This window comes from Aquarana catesbeiana, linkage group LG07 (assembly GCF_042186555.1).
Source record: "Aquarana catesbeiana isolate 2022-GZ linkage group LG07, ASM4218655v1, whole genome shotgun sequence".
Classification (NCBI taxonomy): Eukaryota; Metazoa; Chordata; class Amphibia; order Anura; family Ranidae; genus Aquarana; species Aquarana catesbeiana.
This window is the reverse complement of record NC_133330.1, coordinates 17,711,982-17,733,335: the sequence shown is the minus strand read 5'-3', so window position 1 is coordinate 17,733,335 and position 21,354 is coordinate 17,711,982. Positions and strand designations below refer to the sequence as shown.

The 21,354-nt window shown below is 41.4% G+C and overlaps 1 protein-coding gene across 1 annotated transcript in view; it reads right to left on the bottom strand.

The window, feature by feature from the left end:
- BSN (bassoon presynaptic cytomatrix protein) overlaps positions 1-21,354 on the bottom strand; it is a 192,308-nt gene continuing 170,954 nt past the window's right edge. The window contains exons 10-12 of the mRNA XM_073591704.1: positions 16,610-16,664; positions 13,770-13,836; positions 1-2,906 (exon numbers count right to left, since the gene is read on the bottom strand). Of these exons, the coding sequence (XP_073447805.1) occupies positions 16,624-16,664 (41 nt within the window). The 3' untranslated portion in view covers positions 1-2,906; positions 13,770-13,836; positions 16,610-16,623. The remainder of the gene's footprint in view (positions 2,907-13,769; positions 13,837-16,609; positions 16,665-21,354) is intronic.

Genomic DNA, 21,354 nt, shown 5'->3' with positions numbered 1-21,354 from the left:
ATCATCCCTCCCCCACCCCCCCCCTGATATCTACGTGGCCTCGTAGCTGGGTGGAGGAAGCCAGCATAAAATTGTACAACCTCCAATGTAACTCCTTATAGCTAGAAATATTTCTCCTCCACTGTATATAGGTTATTAGACAACAGGAACTACTTGCGTGGTTACAATGCATCCATCAAAGGTGGAGACCTCTAATGTCACGTCTGCTAGAGGCCCATGTACCCTCATATACAAAGAGAGATTGTAAAGCGCCACAAAGCTACTCTGTCACCCCAATCCCTGATATTAAAATTTCTTCTCTTAACTTCTCATTTGTATATTGTGTTCCTGATGTACATATACAGTTTAGTGATAGGTGAATGATAATACCAAATAAGAACTTCTGAAGAATGGATATGAAAAACACAAGAAGATCAGATGGATGGAGCTCATGGGTAGCTGGTCAGAATACCGACCATGAATATCCATTTGTTCTCCAACACTTGACGCCAAACATACATTCTGAACATTCTCTGTAAAATTTCCCATTGGATGTGAAGGACACAAGAAGATTAGTTGGATGGAGCTCCATCTCCAGGGCTGGATAACTGGGCACATGGTCAGGATACCCACCATGTATACATGGAACACCCATTTTTTTCTCCAACACTCGACGCCAAACATACATTCTGAACATTCTCTCTAAAGGATTCCATTGGATGTGAAGGATACAAAAAGATTAGTTTGATAGTGCTCCATCTTCAGGCCTGGATAACATGGGTACCTGGTCAGGATACCCACCCAGAATAGATGGAATATCCATTTATTCTCCAACACTTGATGCCAAAAATACATTCTGAACGTTCTCTCTAAAGGTTCCCAGTGGATGTGAAGGACACAAGAAGATTAGTTGGATGGAGCTCCATCTTCTCGGCTGGATAACAGAGGTACCTGGTCAGGATACCCAGCATGAATACATGATATAACCATTTATTCTCCAACATTTGAAGCCAAGCATTAATTCTGAACGTTTTCTGTAAAATTTCCCATTGGATGTGAAGGATGCAAGATTGGTTGGATAGAGCTCCATCTTTAGGGCTAGATAAAAGGAACACCTGGTCAGGATACCCACCATGAATACATGGTATACCTACATAAATTCTGAATGTTCTCTGTAAAGTATCCCAGTGGATGTGAAGGACGCAAGAAGATTAGTTGGATAGAGCTCAATCTTCAGGGCTGAATAACTGGGCACCAGGTCAGGATACCCAACATGAATACACGAAACACCCTTTTATTCTCCAACAATTGAACCCAAACATTGAGAAGATTGAAGAACTCAAGAAGCATTAACAGAATGTGAATTTCCACACAGCAGACTTTCTGGCTTGACCTGAACATCTCCTTTGATCTACCTTCACCTCATCAATTACACCACGTGCACAGACTGTTGGACAGGGTTACTGAGAGTCCAGGGATATTTTGGGGAAAATAGTAAAATAAAACCTGTGGTACCAAGAATATGTAATAAACATAAATGAGATGAAACCGTGCAAAGTACAAGAATTGCTAGCCATGCATTATGACGAGAGACGAATCATTGTACAGGCTATATGGCTACTAGCCTTTGGCAAAGTCCTGGGAGAGGTCAAACATGCCACTAACATCATACACACGGGGCATTAATATAAACATATCAATCTCAATAGCACATATTATAAATAAATCCATATACATAACATTGAAATGTCGTAAGATATGAACACGGTTTTACCCTCCCCCCTCCCCCCTCCCAAAATTTGTTGCATAGACAATCAGACATGATAATCAGTTGCCGCAACCCAAAAATGGATGGAAGCGCCAAATGGGCAGGACCAGGAGACGGTCAGCTTTAGAGCATGCTCAACAGGACAGGGAATCGCCCAACCAAAAAGCAGACACAGGAGCGACTTTACAATACTGGAGCAATTCAGGGCGGGGGGGGGGGGTTAATGTGTAAGGTAACATGCGGCAGAAGTACGGCGCTCTTCCGTCGAAGGCCGTGTCATCTCTTTGAACGTGCCGGCTGGCGATGGCTTAAAACTGGAATTACACAGTCAATAGAAAAGGGAGAATGAGGATGACAGGGCCTCATCTCCCCCTCGTTAAGTATTTTTGTGCTCTTTGACTGCTCTCTATTGCTTCTAGAGATACCCTATGTGCTAATCTGATCACAAAGAGAGACGTACAAAAATAAATTAAAAATAAAAAAATAATGAGGTGCAGTACGCAAACGCTGAAGAGCAAAATAAATATGAGGTATATGAGTACGCGAATCTGGAATGGTTAAGGCTGCTCTGAAATGAACATAAGTAGAAATTAAAAGATACAGACATGGGTTTTTGCCATTGCAATGGCTCATTGATGGCTTACTGATCGCTGACAGAAATGTCTGGCTGAGGTGGGGCTCAACCAGTCCACACACTGCCTCTCAGAGTCCTATGGCCTCGAGTTTCAGAAGAATGAACAGTGCTAGGTCCTCGCTTGTCTGTTTTGCAGACGCCTGGCGCCTTGGATTTGGTTTTTACGGCTCCTGGACGGTGCAGGAGCACAGGATCTTACCGGTGGTCAGAAATGGAATGCTGTAGTAGGAGATGTGGAGCCCTCTTTTTCAAAGCTCTTTAGTGGAGATCACGGAAGACATATAAAGACAGGCCGGAGAAGTGCCAGGTTTCAGAACTTCGAGTATAAGATCATACAGAGAACCAGTGGATTTAGCCTCGCGTAGAACATGAGTTACCCCCAAGTGTCCTGGTCCCCCCTACTGAAGGAACATTTGATCATCTCTTATAAAGTCTCTCATGAAGAGTCACAGGAAGGGCCTCATCCAATACATAAATACTTGTTCAGGGGTCACCATCAGGGGCATCCATTTTCCTTTTCGTAGACTGTAGAAGAGAGAAGCAGTCATTCCTTCATAACCACAAAGTGTATAGAACAGAGTTCAATTCATAAAGACATCATATCTCCAGTTCATTAGAATAAAACAGAAATCACAAGATAACAACACAAGACAATGACCAGGAACTCGTTTGTTAGAGTAATCTGGGGGCCTTCTTTGCATGTTGAGTTCTTATCTTATAGATACTACTAAAGGAATGAGATACACCTCATCTATCACCTCACCTATCAATAAGCTATAAAGCAACAAAATTATACTTTTATATTAGGAACTGCTAAAACACCCCCCGTGCAATCACTAAAACACAGTAAAAAACAATAAATAAATAACAGTGTAGCGCTTCCTATAACAATTCATTCATAAACCAATTAAAAACATACATAATTCATGATAAGAAAGTGTCTCTGTGCTTCAAAATAGCCTGACATCCAACCAATTTTAATGGTGTAATTTATAAAAAAAAGAATCTCAGTGCTACCAACCATTCAGCAATCAATATCAATTTCATCAACAGTGAAGTGTCTTTGTGCTAAAAATTATAAAGTGTCTCTGTGCTCAAAAGAGCTTCAATCAGTCCTTTAATTTTCCACAACCATTAGAAGCACTCCAATGTCTGGTTTTGCACCATCATACTCCACCAGACTTAAAGGAGAAGTACAGTCAAAGCTGGTTTGGCTGTACTTCTCCTGTGGATCACAGAAGTGCAGTCCGCTCTGCACTCCTGTAAACCCGTTTTCAGCAGACAGTGGGCTGAAGTCCGTTGTTGGCTGACGTCACAAAGCTGGTCCAGGCTCGGGTAAGATCGTGACCATATGGTCTGGATCTGCCCACATGCCTGGACCGTCACCAGGCTCAGCCTCTCAGAGAGCCGCTGAGAGCCTGAGCTGGCCACTCCTGCCCCCTCCACAGCCCAGCACTCCAATAAGTGAGGGGGGGGGGGGCAGGGCAGAGAGCTTTTTTAGCTTTTTTTTTCAGATCCCCAAAAAATGTCAAAAGTGCCAGTGTCTGATTTGTCTGCTGCAACTGAAATGTCGCAGTCCCGCCATTACTAGTAAAAAAAAATAAATAAAAATATCATAAATATATCCCATAGTTTGTAGATGCTATAACTTTTGTGCAAACCAATCAATATACGCTAATTGGGATAAATATGTAGCCGAATACATATTGGCCTAAATTGATGAAGAAATTCGATATTGAAAAATTTTTTTATTGGGTATGTTTTATAGCAGAAAGTAAAAAATATTGTTTTGTTTTTTCAAAATTGTCGGTCTTTTTTGCTTATAGCACAAAAAATAAAAGCAGAGGTGATCAAATACCACCAAAAATAACTATTTGTGGGAAAAAAAGGGCATCAATTTTATTTGGGTACAGTGTCGGATGACCGCGCAATTGTCAGTTAAATAACGCAGTGCCGTATCGCAAAAATGGCCTGGTCATGAAGGGGGGAGTTAAATCTTCAGGAGCTGAAGTGGTTAATTCAGACCATGTACGTCAGTGCAACTCTTCCAGTATTTCCATTGTTGTATATAAAAAAGGGCCAAGGTACATCCCTGGGAATTACAGACCAGTTAGCCTAACATCAATAGTATGTAAACTCTTGGAGGGGATGATAAGGGACTATATACAAGATTTTAGTAATGAGAACGGTATCATTAGCAGTAATCAGCATGGATTCATGAAGAATCGTTCTTGCCAAACCAATCTACTAACCTTCTATGAGGAGGTGAGTTGCCATCTAGATAATGGAAGGCCGAAGCATTTGACACAGTTCCCCATAAACGTTTACTGTACAAAATAAGGTCCGCTGGCATGGACCATAGGGTGAGTACATGGATTGAAAACTGGCTACAAGGGCGTGTTCAGAGGGTGGTGATAAATGGGGAGTACTCAGAATGGTCAGGGGTGGGTAGTGGGGTTCCCCAGGGTTCTGTGCTGGGACCAATCCTATTTAATTTGTTCATAAACGACCTGGAGGATGGGATAAACAGTTCAATCTCTGTATTTGCAGATGATACTAAGCTAAGCAGGGCAATAACTTCTCCGTAGGACGTGGAAACCTTGCAAGAAGATCTGAAAAAATTAATGGGCTGGGCAACTACATGGCAAATGAGGTTCAATGTAGAAAAATGTAAAATAATGCATTTGGGTGGCAAAAATATAAACGCAATCTATACATTGGGGGGAGAACCTCTGGGGGAATCTAGGATGGAAAAGGACCTGGGGGTCCTAGTAGATGATAGGCTCAGCAATGGCATGCAATGCCAAGATGCTGCTAACAAAGCAAACAGAATATTGGCATTAAAAAAGTGGATCAACTCCAGAGATAAAACGATAATTCTCCCGCTCTACAAGACTCTGGTCCGGCCTCACCTGGAGTATGCTGTCAAGTTTTGGGCACCAGTCCTCAGGAAGGATGTACTGGAACTGGAGTGAGTCCAGAGAAGAGCAACAAGACTAATAAAGGGACTGGGAGACATTAGTTATGAGGAAAGTTTACAAGCACTGAACTTGTTCTCTTTGGAGACGCTTGAGAGGGGATATGATTTCAAAGTCCAAATACCGTACTGGTGACCCCACAATAGGGATAAAACTTTTCCGCGTAAGGGAATTTAATAAGACACGCAGCCATTCACTAAAATTAGAAGAAAAACGGTTTAACTTTAAACTGCGTAGAGGGTTCTTTACTGTAAGAGAGGCAAGGATGTGGAATTCCCTTCCACAGGCGGTGGTCTCAGCGGGGGGGGGGCATTGATAGTTTCAAAAAAACGATTAGATAAGCACCTGAACGACCACAACATACAGGGATATACAATGTAATACTGACACATAATCACACACATAGGTTGGACTTGATGGACTTGTGTCTTTTTTCAACCTCACCTACTATGTAACTTTATAACCTTTGAGGGTGGACCTCACTCCTCGTAGAGGTCAGCATCAGCTCAACTTTATAAGCCTCCAGCGGGGATTCTCAGCCCTCTCTCCAGCTGGCTCCAGTACTTCATTTCATAAACAGCGATGCCACAAATCCTCAGGACTGCCCAGATATCAAAGAGCAAGGTTGCTTTATTTGAGAAAGCAAAATGCCATGCAGATTAAAGCAACCTTGCTCTTTGATATCTGGACAGTCCTGAGGATTTGTGGCATCGCTGTTTATGAAATGAAGTACTGGAGCCAGCTGGAGAGAGGGCTGAGATCCCCGCTGGAGGCTTATAAAGTTGAGCTGATGCTGACCTCTACGAGGAGTAAGGTCCACCCTGAAAAGGTGAGAATCTATCTGAGTGAGGTGTTTGGAGCACAATGGGAATACTGGAAGAGTTGCACTGATGTACATGGTCTGAATTAAACACTTCAGCTCTGGAAGATTTACCCCCCCCCCCTTCATGACCAGACCATTTTTTGCGATACGGCACTGCGTTATATAACCACTTGCCGACCACTCGCCGCAGTTGTACTGCGGCAGAATGGCACGGCTGGGCAAAACAACGCTATGTAACGTCGCTTCGCCCTGTGGCCACTAGGGGCGCACGCCCCCTGCTCGCCCCACGGAGCCGATGCGAGTGCCCGGTGGTCGCGATCACCGCCGGGCTCCCGCGATCGTTCGGGGCACACAGAGAACTGGGACCTGTGTGTGTAAGCACACAGTTTCCGGGTCCCTGAGGGGAGAAGTGACAGATCGTCTGTTCATACAGAGTATGAACAGCGATCTATCTTTTCCCCTACACAGTCCCCTCCCCCCTTCAGTTAGAACACACACTAGGGAACACAGTTAACCCCTTGATCGCCCCCCCTAGTGTTAACCCCTTCCCTGCCAGTGACGTTTTTACAGTAATCAATGCATTTTTATAGCACTGAGCGCTGTAAAAATGACAATGGTCCCATAAATGTGTCAAAATTGTCCGACGTGTCCGCCTTAACGTCGCAGTCCCGATAAAAATCGCAGATCACCGCCATTACTAGTAAAAAAATAATAATAATAAAAATGCCATAAAACTAACCCCTATTTTGTAGACACTATAACTTTTGCGCAAACTAATCAATATACGCTTATTGGGATTTTTTTTTTTTACCAAAAATATGTAGAAGAATACGTATCGGCCTAAACTGAGAAAAAAATTGTTTTTTTTTATATATTTTTGGAGGATATTTATTATAGCAAAAAGTAAAAAATAATGCGTTCTTTTCAAAATTGTCACTCTTTTTTTGTTTATAGTGCAAAAAATAAAAACCGCAGAGTTGATCAAATACCACCGAAAGAAAGTTCTATTTGTGGGGAAAAAAAGACGTCAATTTTGTTTGGGTGCAACGCCGCACGACCGCGCAATTGTCAGTTAAAGCGACGCAGTGCCGAATCGTAAAAAGTGCTCTGGTCAGGAAGGGGGTAAAATCTTCCGGGGCTGAAGCGGTTAACTGACAATTGCGCTGTCGTGCAACGCTGTACCCACATAAAATTGATGCCCTTTTTTTCCCACAAATTGAGCTTTTTTTTTGGTGGTATTTAATCACCTTTTTGTTTTTTTTTTATTTTTTGCCCTATAAACAAAAAAAGACCAGCAATTTTGGAAAAAAAAAAAAATTTTTTTTGTACTCTTTGCTATAAAACATCCAATAAAAAATGTAAAAAAAATCAAATTTCTTCTTCAATTTAGGCCAATATGTATTTTGCTACATGTTTTTGGTAAAAAAAAAATCCCAATAAGTGTATAATGATTGGACTGTGCAAAAGTTATAGCGTCTACAAACTATGGGATATATACTGGAATTTTTTTTTTTACTAGTAATGGCGGCGATCAGCGACTGCGACTAGCGGGACTGCGATATTGCGGTGCACAATCAGACACTAACTGATACTTTGTGGGAACCAGTGACACTAATACAGTGATCAGTGCTAAAAATATCCGCTGTCACTGTATTAATGACACTGGCTGGGAAGGGGTTAATATCAGGGGGATCAAAGGGTTAAATGTGTGCCTAGCCAGTGTTTTTATGCACTGTAAGGTAGGGGTCTCAAACTGACGGCCCTCCAGCTGTTGCAAAACTACAAGTCCCATCATGCCTCTGCCTGTGGGAGTCATGCTTGTAACTGTCAGCCTTGCAATGCCACATGGGACTTTTGCAACTGCTGGAGGGCTGCCAGTTTGCGACCCCTGCTGTAAGGGAAGTGATGGCTTTTATTCCCTTCTCCCCCCTGTCAGAGCAGAGCTCTGCCTTGTTTACATAGGCAGATCCCCATTCTGAGCCTCTGACCGACATTCGGCGGGTGCCAGAGGACATCCAGTGCCCGGCACCCGCTAATTTGCTTCTGCTGTGAATAATCACAGCAGAAGTGGCCCACCGGTGAAACGCGCCCCCTGTAGGCGGTAGTGCAGAATCATGAATATATACGTTTTATACATGAAGGTAAAAACAGCCCCCTCTTATATTCACCCGAGCCCGATCTAGCAATGTGCATGAGGGCAGAAGCTCTCTCAGGCCTCTCCCTCCTCATTGGCTGAGACACAGTAGCAGGAGTCCTTGGCCAGTGAGCAGGGGCGGGGGCAAATAGCACTCTGTTTGTCTCATAGACACACAAAGGAGGCTCTGGAGCGAGTACACAGGAGTGCCTCCTCAGCAAGAAGCTTGCTCATGGGGCACTCAGCAGGGGGGAGGAGCCTGGACTGACAGCAGGGGACCCGAGAAGAGGAGGATCGGTGCTGCTCTATGCAAAACCATTACACAGAGCAGGTAAGTATAACATGTTTGTTATTTTAGAATGTTACTAAACCCAGGAGCCTGCATTCACTATATCTGGTCCTCCCAGGAGTCTGCATTCACTATATCTGGTCCTCCCAGGAGCCTGCATTCACTATATCTGGTCTCCCCAGGAGCCTGCATTCACTATATCTGGTCTCCCCAGAAGCCTGCATTCACTATATCTGGTCTCCCCAGGAGCCTGCATTCACTATATCTGCTCTCCCCAGGAGCCTGCATTCACTATAATTGGTCTCCCCAGGAGCCTGCATTCACTATATCTGGTCTCCCCAGGAGCCTGCATTCACTATATCTGCTCTCCTCAGGAGCCTGCATTCACTATATCTGGTCTTCCCAGGAGCCTGCATTCACTATATCTGGTCTTCCCAGGAGCCTGCATTCACTATATCTGGTCTCCCCAGGAGCCTGCATTCAATATATCTGGTCTCCGCAGGAGCCTGCAGTCACTATATCTGGTATCCCCAGGAGCCTGCAGTCACTATATCTGGTCTCGCCAGGAGCCTGCATTCACTATATCTGGTCTCCCCAGGAGTCTGCATTCACGAAATCTGCTCTCCTCAGGACTCTGCATTCACTATATCTGGTCTCCCCAGGAGCCTACAGTCACTATATCTGGTCTCCCCAGAAGTCTGCAGTCACTATATCTGGTCTCCCCTGGAGCCTGCATTCACTATATCTGCTCTCCACAGAAGTCTGCAGTCACTATATCTGGTCTCCTCAGGAGCCTGCATTCACTATATCTGGTCTCCACAGGAATCTGCATTCACTATATCTGGTCTCCCCAGGAGCCTGCATTCACTATATCTGGTCTCCCCAGGAGCCTGCATTCACTATATCTGGTTTCCCCAGGAGCCTGCATTCACTATATCTGGTCTCCCCAGAAGTCTGCAGTCACTATATCTGGTCTCCCCAAGAGCCTGCATTCATTATATCTGGTCTCCACAGAAGTCTACAGTCACTATACCTGGTCTCCCCAGGAGCCTGCAGTCACTATATCTGGTCTCCCCAGGAGCCTGCAGTCACTATATCTGGTCTCCCCAGGAGCCTGCATTCACTATATCTGTCTTCCCACAGTACACAGAACATGGAAATGAATTTATTTCAGTAAATATAAACTGATAAATACAAATAAATTTATAAATGCAGCGCTGATAAGTGATATATAAAACAAAGAGACAGTATATCACCCAAACACAGTGTGAAACTAGTATTGGCTTGATGATAAGACACAAGCAGGTGTGTACCAGAAATGACCTGTTTGAATATAAGTGAAAAGTCAATCTACAATAATATAAAAAAATTTTATTCAATATATGTGATCACCACTTGTACTCACCTGGCTAGGTGACTGTATGTTCGTTTTTTACTTGGCGTTTTTTAATAAACCTTTTCCCATTGGATTCATGCACTATGTGGAGGCTTTTTCTTCTCTTCTTTATGACCTGATATGCTGCACCGAGGAGTTTGCATACTCTATTCAGCTGACTACTTCATCTGTTGGGGATTTGAACATCACCATCCTTCCACTGCTGCTTCGGATGAGGCCATTGAAGTGCATCTCTTCACCATCATTGTCTTCTATCAAGCACCTATAGGATCGATCGATCCCAATGCCTGATTGACACACCGCCGTACGGTGAGTGTGTCCACCTTTTGTGGCAAGCGTACCCATTTCTTCTACTATTACACACCACTTTTTTTTTCCCATGGAATTTTTTGTACTCATTGAGGAATATTTTTTCACTATGGACACTTTTTTTTATATTATTGTAGATTGACTTTTCACTTATATTCAAACAGGTCATTTCTGTTACACACCTGCTTGTGTCTTACCATCAAGCCAATACCAGATCCACACTGCGTTTGGGTGATATACTGTCTCTTTGTTTTATATATCACTTATCAGCGCTGCATTTATACATTTATTTGTATTTCATTGCACAGTTTGCTATACTGTTGATGCTGGCTGCTACCATTTTAGTTTTTTGATAATTTTAGTAGCGCAACTTTACTTTTCTGTTTGTATAAACTGATAAATACCTTTTCTCATCAGCAGTATATAGCAGTCCGATGAGGCTGCATGACCCCTGACCTTCTGTCTGGACGGTGCTGATTGGCCCTGTGCTGATCACATGCACCCTCCCAAAGAAAAAAAAAAAAAACTCTCTAGCGATACACATCAAACTGAGCATGTGCAGCCTGACTTCAAAGGCTCTATAATATCAGGAGATGGATTGTGCAGAGAGGAAGTAGGGGAGGATCAGAGAAGACAGGATCAAACAGCCTTTTTAAATAATGAGGAGAATTAACCCCTTAGATTCCACAGCGAGTATAACAAACATGCTTTACTGCATATACAGACTGATTTTACTGTTGTGGGTTTAGTAACACTTTAATAGAAAAAAAAAAATTTGAATCTTTACAAACGCTTTAAAGCACTCTGGGAATACTGGAAGAGCTGCACTGTTGAGCACAGTCTGAATTAAGTCTGGTGGAGTATGATGGTGTAGAACCAGAAATGGGAGCATTTATAATGGTGGTAGAAAATTAAAGGACCGATCGAAGCAGTTTGGAGGACAGAGACACTTTATAATTTTTAGCACAAAGACGCTTCACTGTTGATGAAATACATATTAATTGGTGAATAGTTCATAGCACTGAGATACTTTTTTATGAATTACATGTTTAAAATTGGTCAGATCTTCAGATATTTTGAAGCACAGGGACACCTTTTTATTTCATGAATTTTTCACTTTTTTGTCATGAATTATATACAGTGCCTTGAAAAAGTATTCATACTCCTTGAAATTTTCCACATTTTGTCATGTTACAACCAAATACTTAAATGTATTTTATTGGGATTTTATCTGATAGACCAACACAAAGTGGCACATAATTGTGAAGTGGAAGGAAAATGATAAATGGTTTTCAACATTTAAAAAAAATAAATATGTGAAAAGTCTGGGGGGACATTTGTATGGGTTAGGTCATAGAAAAATCTCCCAAGCTTTGAACATCTCACGGAGCTCTGTTCAATCCATCATCCGAAAATGGAAAGAGTATGGCACAACTGCAAACCTACCAAGACATGGCCGTCCACCTAAACTGACCGGCCGGGCAAGAAGAACATTCATCAGAGAAGCAGCCAAGAGGTCCATGGTAACTCTGGAGGAGCTGCAGAGATCCACAGCTCAGGTGGGAGAATCTGTCCACAGGACAACTATTAGTCGTGTTCTCCACAAATCTGCCCTTTATGGAAGAGTGACATAAGAAGTCCAGTTTGCAGTTTGTGAGAAGCCATGTGGAGGACACAGCAAACATGTGGAAGAAGGTGATCTGGTCAGATGAGACCAACATTGAACTTTTTGGCCTAAAAGCAAAACCCTATGTGTGGGGGAAACTAACACTGCACATCACCCTGAACACACCATCCCCACCGTAAAACATGGTGGTGGCAGCATCATGTTGTGGGGATGCTTTTCTTCAGCAGGGACAGGGAAGCTGGTCACAGTTGATGGGAAGATGGATGGAGCCAAATACAGGACAATCTTAGAAGAAAACCTGTTAAAGTCTGCAAAAGACTTGAGACTGCGGCGGAGGTTCACCTTCCAGCAGGACAACGACCCTAAACATACAGCCAGAGCTACAATGGAATGGTTTAGATCAAAGCATATTCATGTGTTAGAATGGCCCAGTCACAGTCCAGACCTAAATCCAAATGAGAATCTGTGGCAAGACTTGAAAATTGCTGTTCGCAGACGCTCTTCATCCAATCTGTCAGAGCTTGAGATATTTTGCAAAGAAGAATGGGCAAAAATGTCCCTCTCTAGATGTGCAAAGCTGGTAGAGACATCCCCAAAAAGACTTGCAGCTGTAATTGCAGAGAAAGGGGGTTCTACAGAGTATTGACCGGGGGGGCGCCATACAAATGTACCCCCCACACTTTTCACAGATTTATTTGTAAAAAAAAATGTGAAAATCATTTATCATTTTTCTTCCACTTCACAATTATGTGCCACTTTGTGTTGGTCTATCACATAAAATACAAAAATTGTAAGGGGTATGAATACTTTTTCAAGGCACTGTATGCCTTTCATTGTTATATGAATGAATTGTTATAGGAAGCGCTACGCTGTTATTAATTGTTTATCTTATAGAAATAAGATTCTTTTATCTCTTGATTCCACTTAATGAATACAGAATATCTGCTTAATATGCCTCTCTATTCCCCATTAATGATGATACATTTTACTTTGTTATTAAAGACTTCACTTATCTCCTAGACGTTTGGCAGTTCCCATAATTATAGACGAAAGGAGCTGCAAAGGCATAATGGCCCTTGAAGGACATATTAGTTCCTGTCTGTTGTTATCTCTACATAATATTCAGACTGGGTCTAGTCCAGTGGTCTCCAAACTGCAGCCCAGGGGACAGATGTGGTCCTTTGCCTGCCTTTATCCGGCACTTGAGGCACTACTCCTCCCACTGACACCAATGATGGGGCACTATTCCTCCCACTGACACCAATTATGGGGCACTATTCCCCCCACTGACACCAGTGATGGGGCACTATTCCTCCTTCTGACACCAATGACATGGCACTATTCCTCCCACTCACACCAACAATGGGGCACTACTTCTACCACTGACACCAATGAAGGGGCACTTTTACTCCCACTGATATCATTGATGGAGCACTATTCCTCCAATAGACACCAGTGATGGGGAACTATTCCTCCCACAGACACCAATGATGGGGCACTATTCCTCCCATTGACACCAATGATGGGGCACTATTCCTCCCACTGACACCAATAATGGGCTGCTACTCCTCCCCTTAATACCAATGATGTGGCATTGTTTACTCCCACTGGGCACAGTCCTGGCCCTCCAAAATTCTGAAGGACAGAAAACTGGCCCTTAGTTTGGAAAGTTTGGAGACCCCTGGTCTAGTCCTAACCCCATTTTTTGTTTGCCTTCACCCTCTAAACCATTCTCAAGCCTTAACAATTATAGTAACCCTTATCTAACCCAACTCCTATCAGAAAAGTACTTCCAGTCTGTTGTCTCTGTATACACTGAGGACAATACTCACTTTTATACCCAGAGTTCAGTGCTGCAGGTATGTAGGAGCTTCATATGTCTCCATCGCTGGATCTCCACTATGTTGGTTTAGGAGAGAGGACAATTTGGACATGTCATCAGTCAAGGTACGATGATGGTGACAAAAGACACAGACCTAACAGAATTTATTTTCATTGTCCCTGCATTGTGCGGCGGCAACAGGACAATGTGCAGGAAAAACAAGGTCAAGACTTGATAAAATGCCCTGAGATGTGCATTGTCCAGCCTCCGCTACACAGTGATGGGGGGACTGTCCTTACAGCCTCCAGGGCAGTAGATGGCATCATTGCCAAAATCAAGAAACCATTATCCAACATTTCATATACCACTATTCACCATTTCCCAAACCAATAATTACAATTTCCCAAATCACTATTAACCATTTTCCAAACCAACATTCACCATTTCCCAAAACAATATTCCCCATTTCCCAAACCATTTCCCAAACCAATATTCACCATTTCCCAAACCAATAGTCACCATTTTCCAAAACAATATTCCCCATTTCCCAAACCATTTCCCAAACCAATATTCACCATTTCCCAAACCAATAGTCACCATTTTCCAAATGAATAGTCACCATTTCCCAAACTAGTATTCACCAATTCCAAAAACAAATTTTCACTATTTCCCATATATTCACCATTTCCCAAACCACTATTCACCACTTTCCAAACCAACATTCACCATTTCCCAAACCACTATTCACCATTTTCCAAACCAACATTCACCATTTCCCAAACCACTATTCACCATTTTCCAAACCACTATTCACCATTTTCCAAACCAATATTTACCATTTCCCAAACCAATATTTTCCTTTTCCAAAACCACTCTTCACCATTTCCAAACCACTATTCACCATTTCCCAAACCAATATTCACCATTTCCCAAACCAATATTCGCCATTTCCCAAACCAACATTCACCATTTCCCAAAACCCTATTCACTATTTCCCAAACCACTATTCACCATTTCATAAACCACTATTCACCATTTCCCAAAACCCTATTCACCATTTTCCAAACCAATATTCACCATTTCCCAAACCACTATTCACTATTTCATAAACTACTATTCACCATTAGGGATGGGCGAACTGTTCGGCCCGAGAATAAGTTTGGGCCGAACTTTTGTTGTTCGGTTGTTCGGCAAACACCCGAACAAACGGATCGTTCAACTCTTTGTTCGGCCCCCCTGAACCGACCACAATGGATTGCGGCGCTGAACAGTGCATTTTAAGGCCTGATTGGCTAAGGCAGTGGAAGCTTCAGCCAATCAGGGCACAGAGCACTGTCCTGATTGGACACTGTCATCATGACTTTATCTACTCATGGCTCATTCCCGCCCCACAGTATAAAAGTATTCTTTCAATGGCAGCCATTTTCAGAGTGATTCCGGCGTGGAGAGAGATAGAACAGGGCTCTGTTAGGTGGCTATTAGTTAGTTAGTGTGCTATACTGTGCTATTTTGCTTCAATTGTCAGTGTAGAATATTGGTTTAGTGTCAGTCTAGGGATAGTGTGAGTGTAGTGAGGAGGACCATCATTCAGCTTTGCATAGTGTGCAGCTAGAGTAGGGACAGCTCAGATAGTTTCACTGTAGTGTAGTGAGACCGTGTGAGTAATCTTGACATTAGTGTATAGCTAGAGCAGGGACATTTCAGATAGCGTCAGTGTAGTGACGGTTGAACACCGTCTATTTGATTGCATTACTGCCAGTTTGACGTCATTTACTTCAGTGTGCATTACTGCCAGTTTAATGCCATTTACCTCTGTGTGCGTTACTGCCAGTTTAACGCCATATCATTTTGCATGCGTTACTGCCAGCTTAACGCCATATAGTTCTGTGTGCATTACTGCCAGTTTAACGCCATATAGTTTTGCGTGCGTTACTGCAAGTTTAACACCATAAAGTTCTGTGTGCGTTACTGCCAGTTTAACGCCATATCGTTTTGCGTGCGTTACTGCCAGTTTAATTCCATATAGTTCTGTGCGTTACTGCCAGTTTAACGCCATATCGTTTTGTGCATTACTGCCAGTTTAACGCCATTTACTTCTGTGTGCGTTACTGCCAGTTTAACGCCATATAGTTTTGCGTGCATTACTGCCAGTTTTTTTACGCCATATAGTTTTGCGTGCGTTACTGCCAGTTTAACGCCATATAGTTTTGCGTGCGTTACTGCTAGTTTAACGCCATATAGTTCTGCGTGTGTTACTGCCAGTTTAACGCCATATAGTTTTGCGTGCGTTACTGCCAGTTTAACGTAATATAGTTCTGTGTGAGTTACTGCCAGTTTAACGCCATATAGATTTTGTGCGTTACTACCAGTTTAACGCCATATAGCTCTGTGTGCGTTACTGCCAGTTTAACATTTACTTCTGTGTGCGATATTGCCAGTTTAATGCCATATAGTTCTGTGTGTGTTACTGCCAGTTTAACGCCATATAGTTTTGTGCGTTACTGCCAGTTTAACACCATTTAGTTCTGTGTGTGTTACTGCCAGTTTAACGCCATATAGTTTTGTGTGCGTTACTGCCAGTTTAACGCTATAGTTTTGCATGTGTTACTGCCAGTTTAACGCCATATAGTTCTGTGTGCGTTACTGCCAGTTTAACTCCATATCGATTTGTGTGCGTTACTGCCAGTTTAACGCCATATAGTTTTGTGTGCGTTACTGCCAGTTTAATGCCATATAGTTCTGTGTGCGTTACTGCCAGTTTAATGTTTGGGGGGGGTTTCTAGCAAAAAAAAATGCAGATTTTTTACATATATGACAGAATTGGCCTTACATTACAAACCTGTAACTCACCTTACAGAGCTCTTTTACCAAAATGATGAAAACTTCTTGCCGAACGCAGACACGGCTGTGGAATAAAAGGCAAAAGAGTGTCACACAAGAATAATGGTTCATGTTACATATTTACATGTTATGTAATACTGACAATGCACCATGTAGACATGTGCACTGAACAAAAATGTGTTAGTTTTCGTTTCATTCTTTTCTTTTGCTTTTTTCGGAAGTTCGAAAATTTGGAATTCGGAAATTCGAAAATCTGAATTTTCGAATTCTCGGATTTCCGAACTTCGAATTTCAAATTTCCGAATTTCAAATTTCCGAATTTCAAATTTCCGAATGTTCAAATTTCCGAATTTTGAATTTCCGAATTTTTGAAGTCTGCATTTCCGAATTTGCAGAATTCGAAAATCCAAAAATTTGAAAATCTGAAAAAAAGAAAGAAAATCAGTAAAATTCAAAATAATAACTAACTAATAATTACTAACTATTAAATTATAGGTATTGGAATTTCCTTTCAAATTTGGCTGTTAGTGAACGTAACGAATACAAATTTATCTGAAGTTACGAATTATCCGAAATAACGAATGTCGCATCTAAACAAATAGAATGGAACAAATTAATAATAAATAATAATAATAAAAAGGTTTTATTATTATTATTGTTATTTATTTTTATTATTAGATCGTTACGTTCCATTCTTTTAGATACGGCATTCGTTATTTCAGATTAGTAACTTCGGATAAATTCGTACTCGTTACGTTCACTAACAGCCAAATTTGAAAGGAAATTCCAATACCTATAATTTAATAGTTATTATTAGTTAGTTATTTCAGATTTTCGAGTTTTCGAATTTTCGGATTTTCGTTCTTTTGAATTTTTATTCTTATTTTGGGATTTTCAAATTTCTGAAGTTTAGAATTTCCTCATATCGAATTTCTGAAATTTTGAATTTCCGAACTTCCGAATTTGAATTTTCAAATTTCTGAAATTTCGAATTTCCGAATTTTGAATTTCCGAAATTTCGAATTTTCCAATTTCCGAAATCCTAAATTTTCGGAATGAACTAATTTGTCAAAATTCGTTAAAAACTAATTTGGAACTAAATGAATTGCACATGTCTAGCACCATGTCCTGTGTTGTGTCAGAGGCTCAGCCTGAGCTGAGAATATAAGTTCTGCCATGGATGTTCTATGTCTGTCAGAGAATGATGTTCCTGCTCCCTGTACTCTATGTGAGCCGTCCTTGGGCTGACTATGAAAGGTTCATGTGACCTGGCTGGAGGCCAAAGTTATAACTAAAAGATCTACAGCAAGGGTCTCAAACTAGCGGACCTCCAGCTGTTGCAGAACTACAAGTCCCATGAGGCTTTGCCAGGCTGACAGTTACAAGCATGACTCCCATAGGCAGAGGCACGATGGGACTTGTAGTTCCGCAACAGTTGGAGGGCCGCCGGTTTGAGACCCCTGATCTACAGGGTTTCCAGCTCGATGATTAATAAATTAATTAATGTGTAAACTGTTTTACTTTTAAAATCAAGTGAAGAAAGTTGCTACCTCCTCTTTAAAACTGAATATGTCTATAGTGCAAAATAATATTTAAAGTGCAATATGTAACCAACCATACATCCCAGAAGAACACTTACATTACACTAGTAAAGCGAACTCTATTATATAGCCGAGTCGACTCCGGCCGCATTCTCAGGTGCGTGGTGATGTCAGGTCCAAAACCCCTCCATACGTGTTTCTTCCATGAAGAACGTCATGACGAAACGCATAGAGTGGGTTTTTTTTGTATGTGACATCGCCACGCATGCCGGTTATACTAGTGTCAGTTAAGACACTGACAAATGTACAGTAAGTGTTCTGGCATGTTTTTATATAATAAAGTTTTACATTATGTAAGCCTTTTCTTCCTCCTTTGGATCATGGTTTATGGTTGAATAATGCAGTGTGCCAATGTGAAGAGTTCGCAAAGGAGATCTACTGAGCCGGGATGAGTTGCAGATCCTTATCCCCAAATTCACATGCACTACATGCTGGTTTATACAATTACCAGCGTTTTTTCTCTGGTGAGTTTATTTGGTGTATTTGGTGGCAGAGAGCTCTGATATGGTGGAATAAGGAAGAAGAACTGAAGGATTCATCATTTTTGTTCTTTAAGAACTTCCTTTATTGTTTTTTAGACTGGATTTTTTTCTTATATGGGACACTTTGTCTTATTTATTTTTGATGTATTATTACCTATTGTACCATTTGTAGAATTTACAGTTTTTTTGGATTAATGTTTTTTCACTTGCAAAGGGGATTTATATGACGTATGTATTTTATGGTTGGTTACATATTGCACAATTGCACTTTAAAAATGATTTTGCACTATAGACATATTCAGCGTTAAAGTATACAAGTAAAGTATAGTAGCGCTGTTCACTTGTTTTTAAATATACATTAACCGGCCACTTTATTAGGTACACCTGTTCAATTGCTCGGTAACACAAAATGCTAATCAGCCAATCACATGGCAGCAAGACGTGGTGAAGACAACTTGCTGAAGTTGAAACCGAGCATCAGAATGAGGAAGAAAGGGGATTTAAGTGACTTTGAACGTGGCATGGTTGTTGGTGGCAGACGGGCCGGTCTGAGTATTTCTGGGATTTTCACACACAACCATCTCTCTGGGATTACAGAGAATGGTGGGAAAAAGAGAAAATATCCAGTGAGCGGCAGTTGTGTGGAGGAAAATGCCTTGTTGAGGTCAGGGGAGAATGGGCAGACTGGTTCCAGATGATAGAAAGACAACAGTAACTCAAACAACCACTCGTTACACCCAAGGTATGCAGAATACCATCTCTGACTGCACAACACATCCAACCTTGAAGCAGATGGGCTACAGCAGCAGAAGACCACACCGGGTGCCACTCCTGTCAGCTAAGAACAGGAAACTGAGGCTACAATTGGCACAGGATCACCAAAATTGGACAATAGAAGATTGGAAAAACGTTGCCTGGTCTGATGAGTCTGGATTTCAGCTGAGACATTCAGATGGTGGGGTCAGAATTTGGCGCATGGATCCATCCTGCCTTGTATCACTGGTTCAGGCTGGTGGTGGGGGTGTAATGGTGGGGGGGATATTTTCTTGGCACACTTTGGGCCCCTTAGTACCAATTGATCATTGATTAATCACCACGGCCGACCTGAGTATTGTTGCTGACCATGTCCATCCCTTTATGACTACAGTGTCCCCATCTTCTGATGGCTCCTTCCAGCAGGATAATGCACCATGTCACAAAGCTCCAATCATCTCACCACTGGACAATGAGGTCACTGTACTCCAATGGCCTCCACACTCACCACATCTCATCCAATAGAGCACCTTTGGGATGTGGTGGAACGGGAGAAGCCCTCATAGATCCTCTACAGGACGGCCAGATGGCCAGGAGGAGGAGGATTTCTTGGACCAAAAATTGGTTGCTTTATTAGTTGTGACCAATTATATCATATGCCTTTGCTGCGGGAGCTCCAGGAGAATAATCCGGATAATTTTCGGAATTATCTCCGGATGACGGACCCCTGCTTTCACCAACTCTTGGCATTGTTGACCCCCTATATTAAGAAGCAGATGCCGTCCTGTAGAGGATCTACGAGGGGCTTCATTTGCAGATTTTGGGAACCCCCCCTTCCTGAGACCATGGGGAATGTATCCACTAGTTAGACTATGAATTAAGAAGTTATCATGCATCTATAAATTACATTGGTATACATGAAATGTGATGTGCGTTTAAGTGATCTATAAACTAAAGAAATCTTTTTGCTCTATTATAGACAATGATACAATATATCCCTGATGAAGATTGTAAAATTTATTGCATTTGAAACGCGTTGGATCAACCGCCCTTTTTCGCTACCACCAGTTGCATCTGGGGGTCCCTGAAAATTTTGCGGACAGTATCATTGTTCTTCCTTGTGACAAATGGTTTTAATATTTTTGTAATGTATGTAAGGTATATCTTCAAGATTTTTTTACGGAATTATTTGCAAGTTATTTTTGTACTAATATTAATTTTATATAACTATATTTGTTTATTTGTTCCGTTAAAAATCCCACAACAGAGGTTTATCTATACTGTTTTAATATACAAGGGATGATGGCAACCACATATCCAAATACATGAGTCGATCTTTTCTTGGCTGCAGGTATGTATGCTTGTTGTATGTAATAATGCAATAAAAGGATTAAATGGTAGACATGTGCAATTTGTTTAGTTCTGAATTCGTTTTTTAACGAATTTTGACAAATACGTTAATTCCGAAATGTCAATTTCCGAATTTTTCAATTTCTGAAATTTCGAATTTCTGAAATTTCGAATTTCCAAATTTCAAATTTCCGAAATTTCGAATTTCCAAATTTCGAATTTTCAAATTTCTGAATCTTCAAATTTCCCAAAATTTGAAATTACCGAAATTCCGAATTTCGGAAGTTCCGAATTTTGGAAATTTTGAATTTCGGAAATTGGAAAATTTGAAATTTCAGAGATTTGAAATTTCGGAAATTGGAAATTTCGGAAATTGGAAATTCCGGAATTTCGAAATTTCAGAAATTCCAAATTTCGGAAATTGGAAAATTTGAATTCGGAAATGCGAAATTTTTGGAAATTCGAAATTTCGGAAATTCGAAAATTCTAAATTTCATAAATTTGAAAATTCAAAAATTTGCAAATTTGAAAATCCAAAAATAAGAATGAAAATCTGAAAATTCAAAAG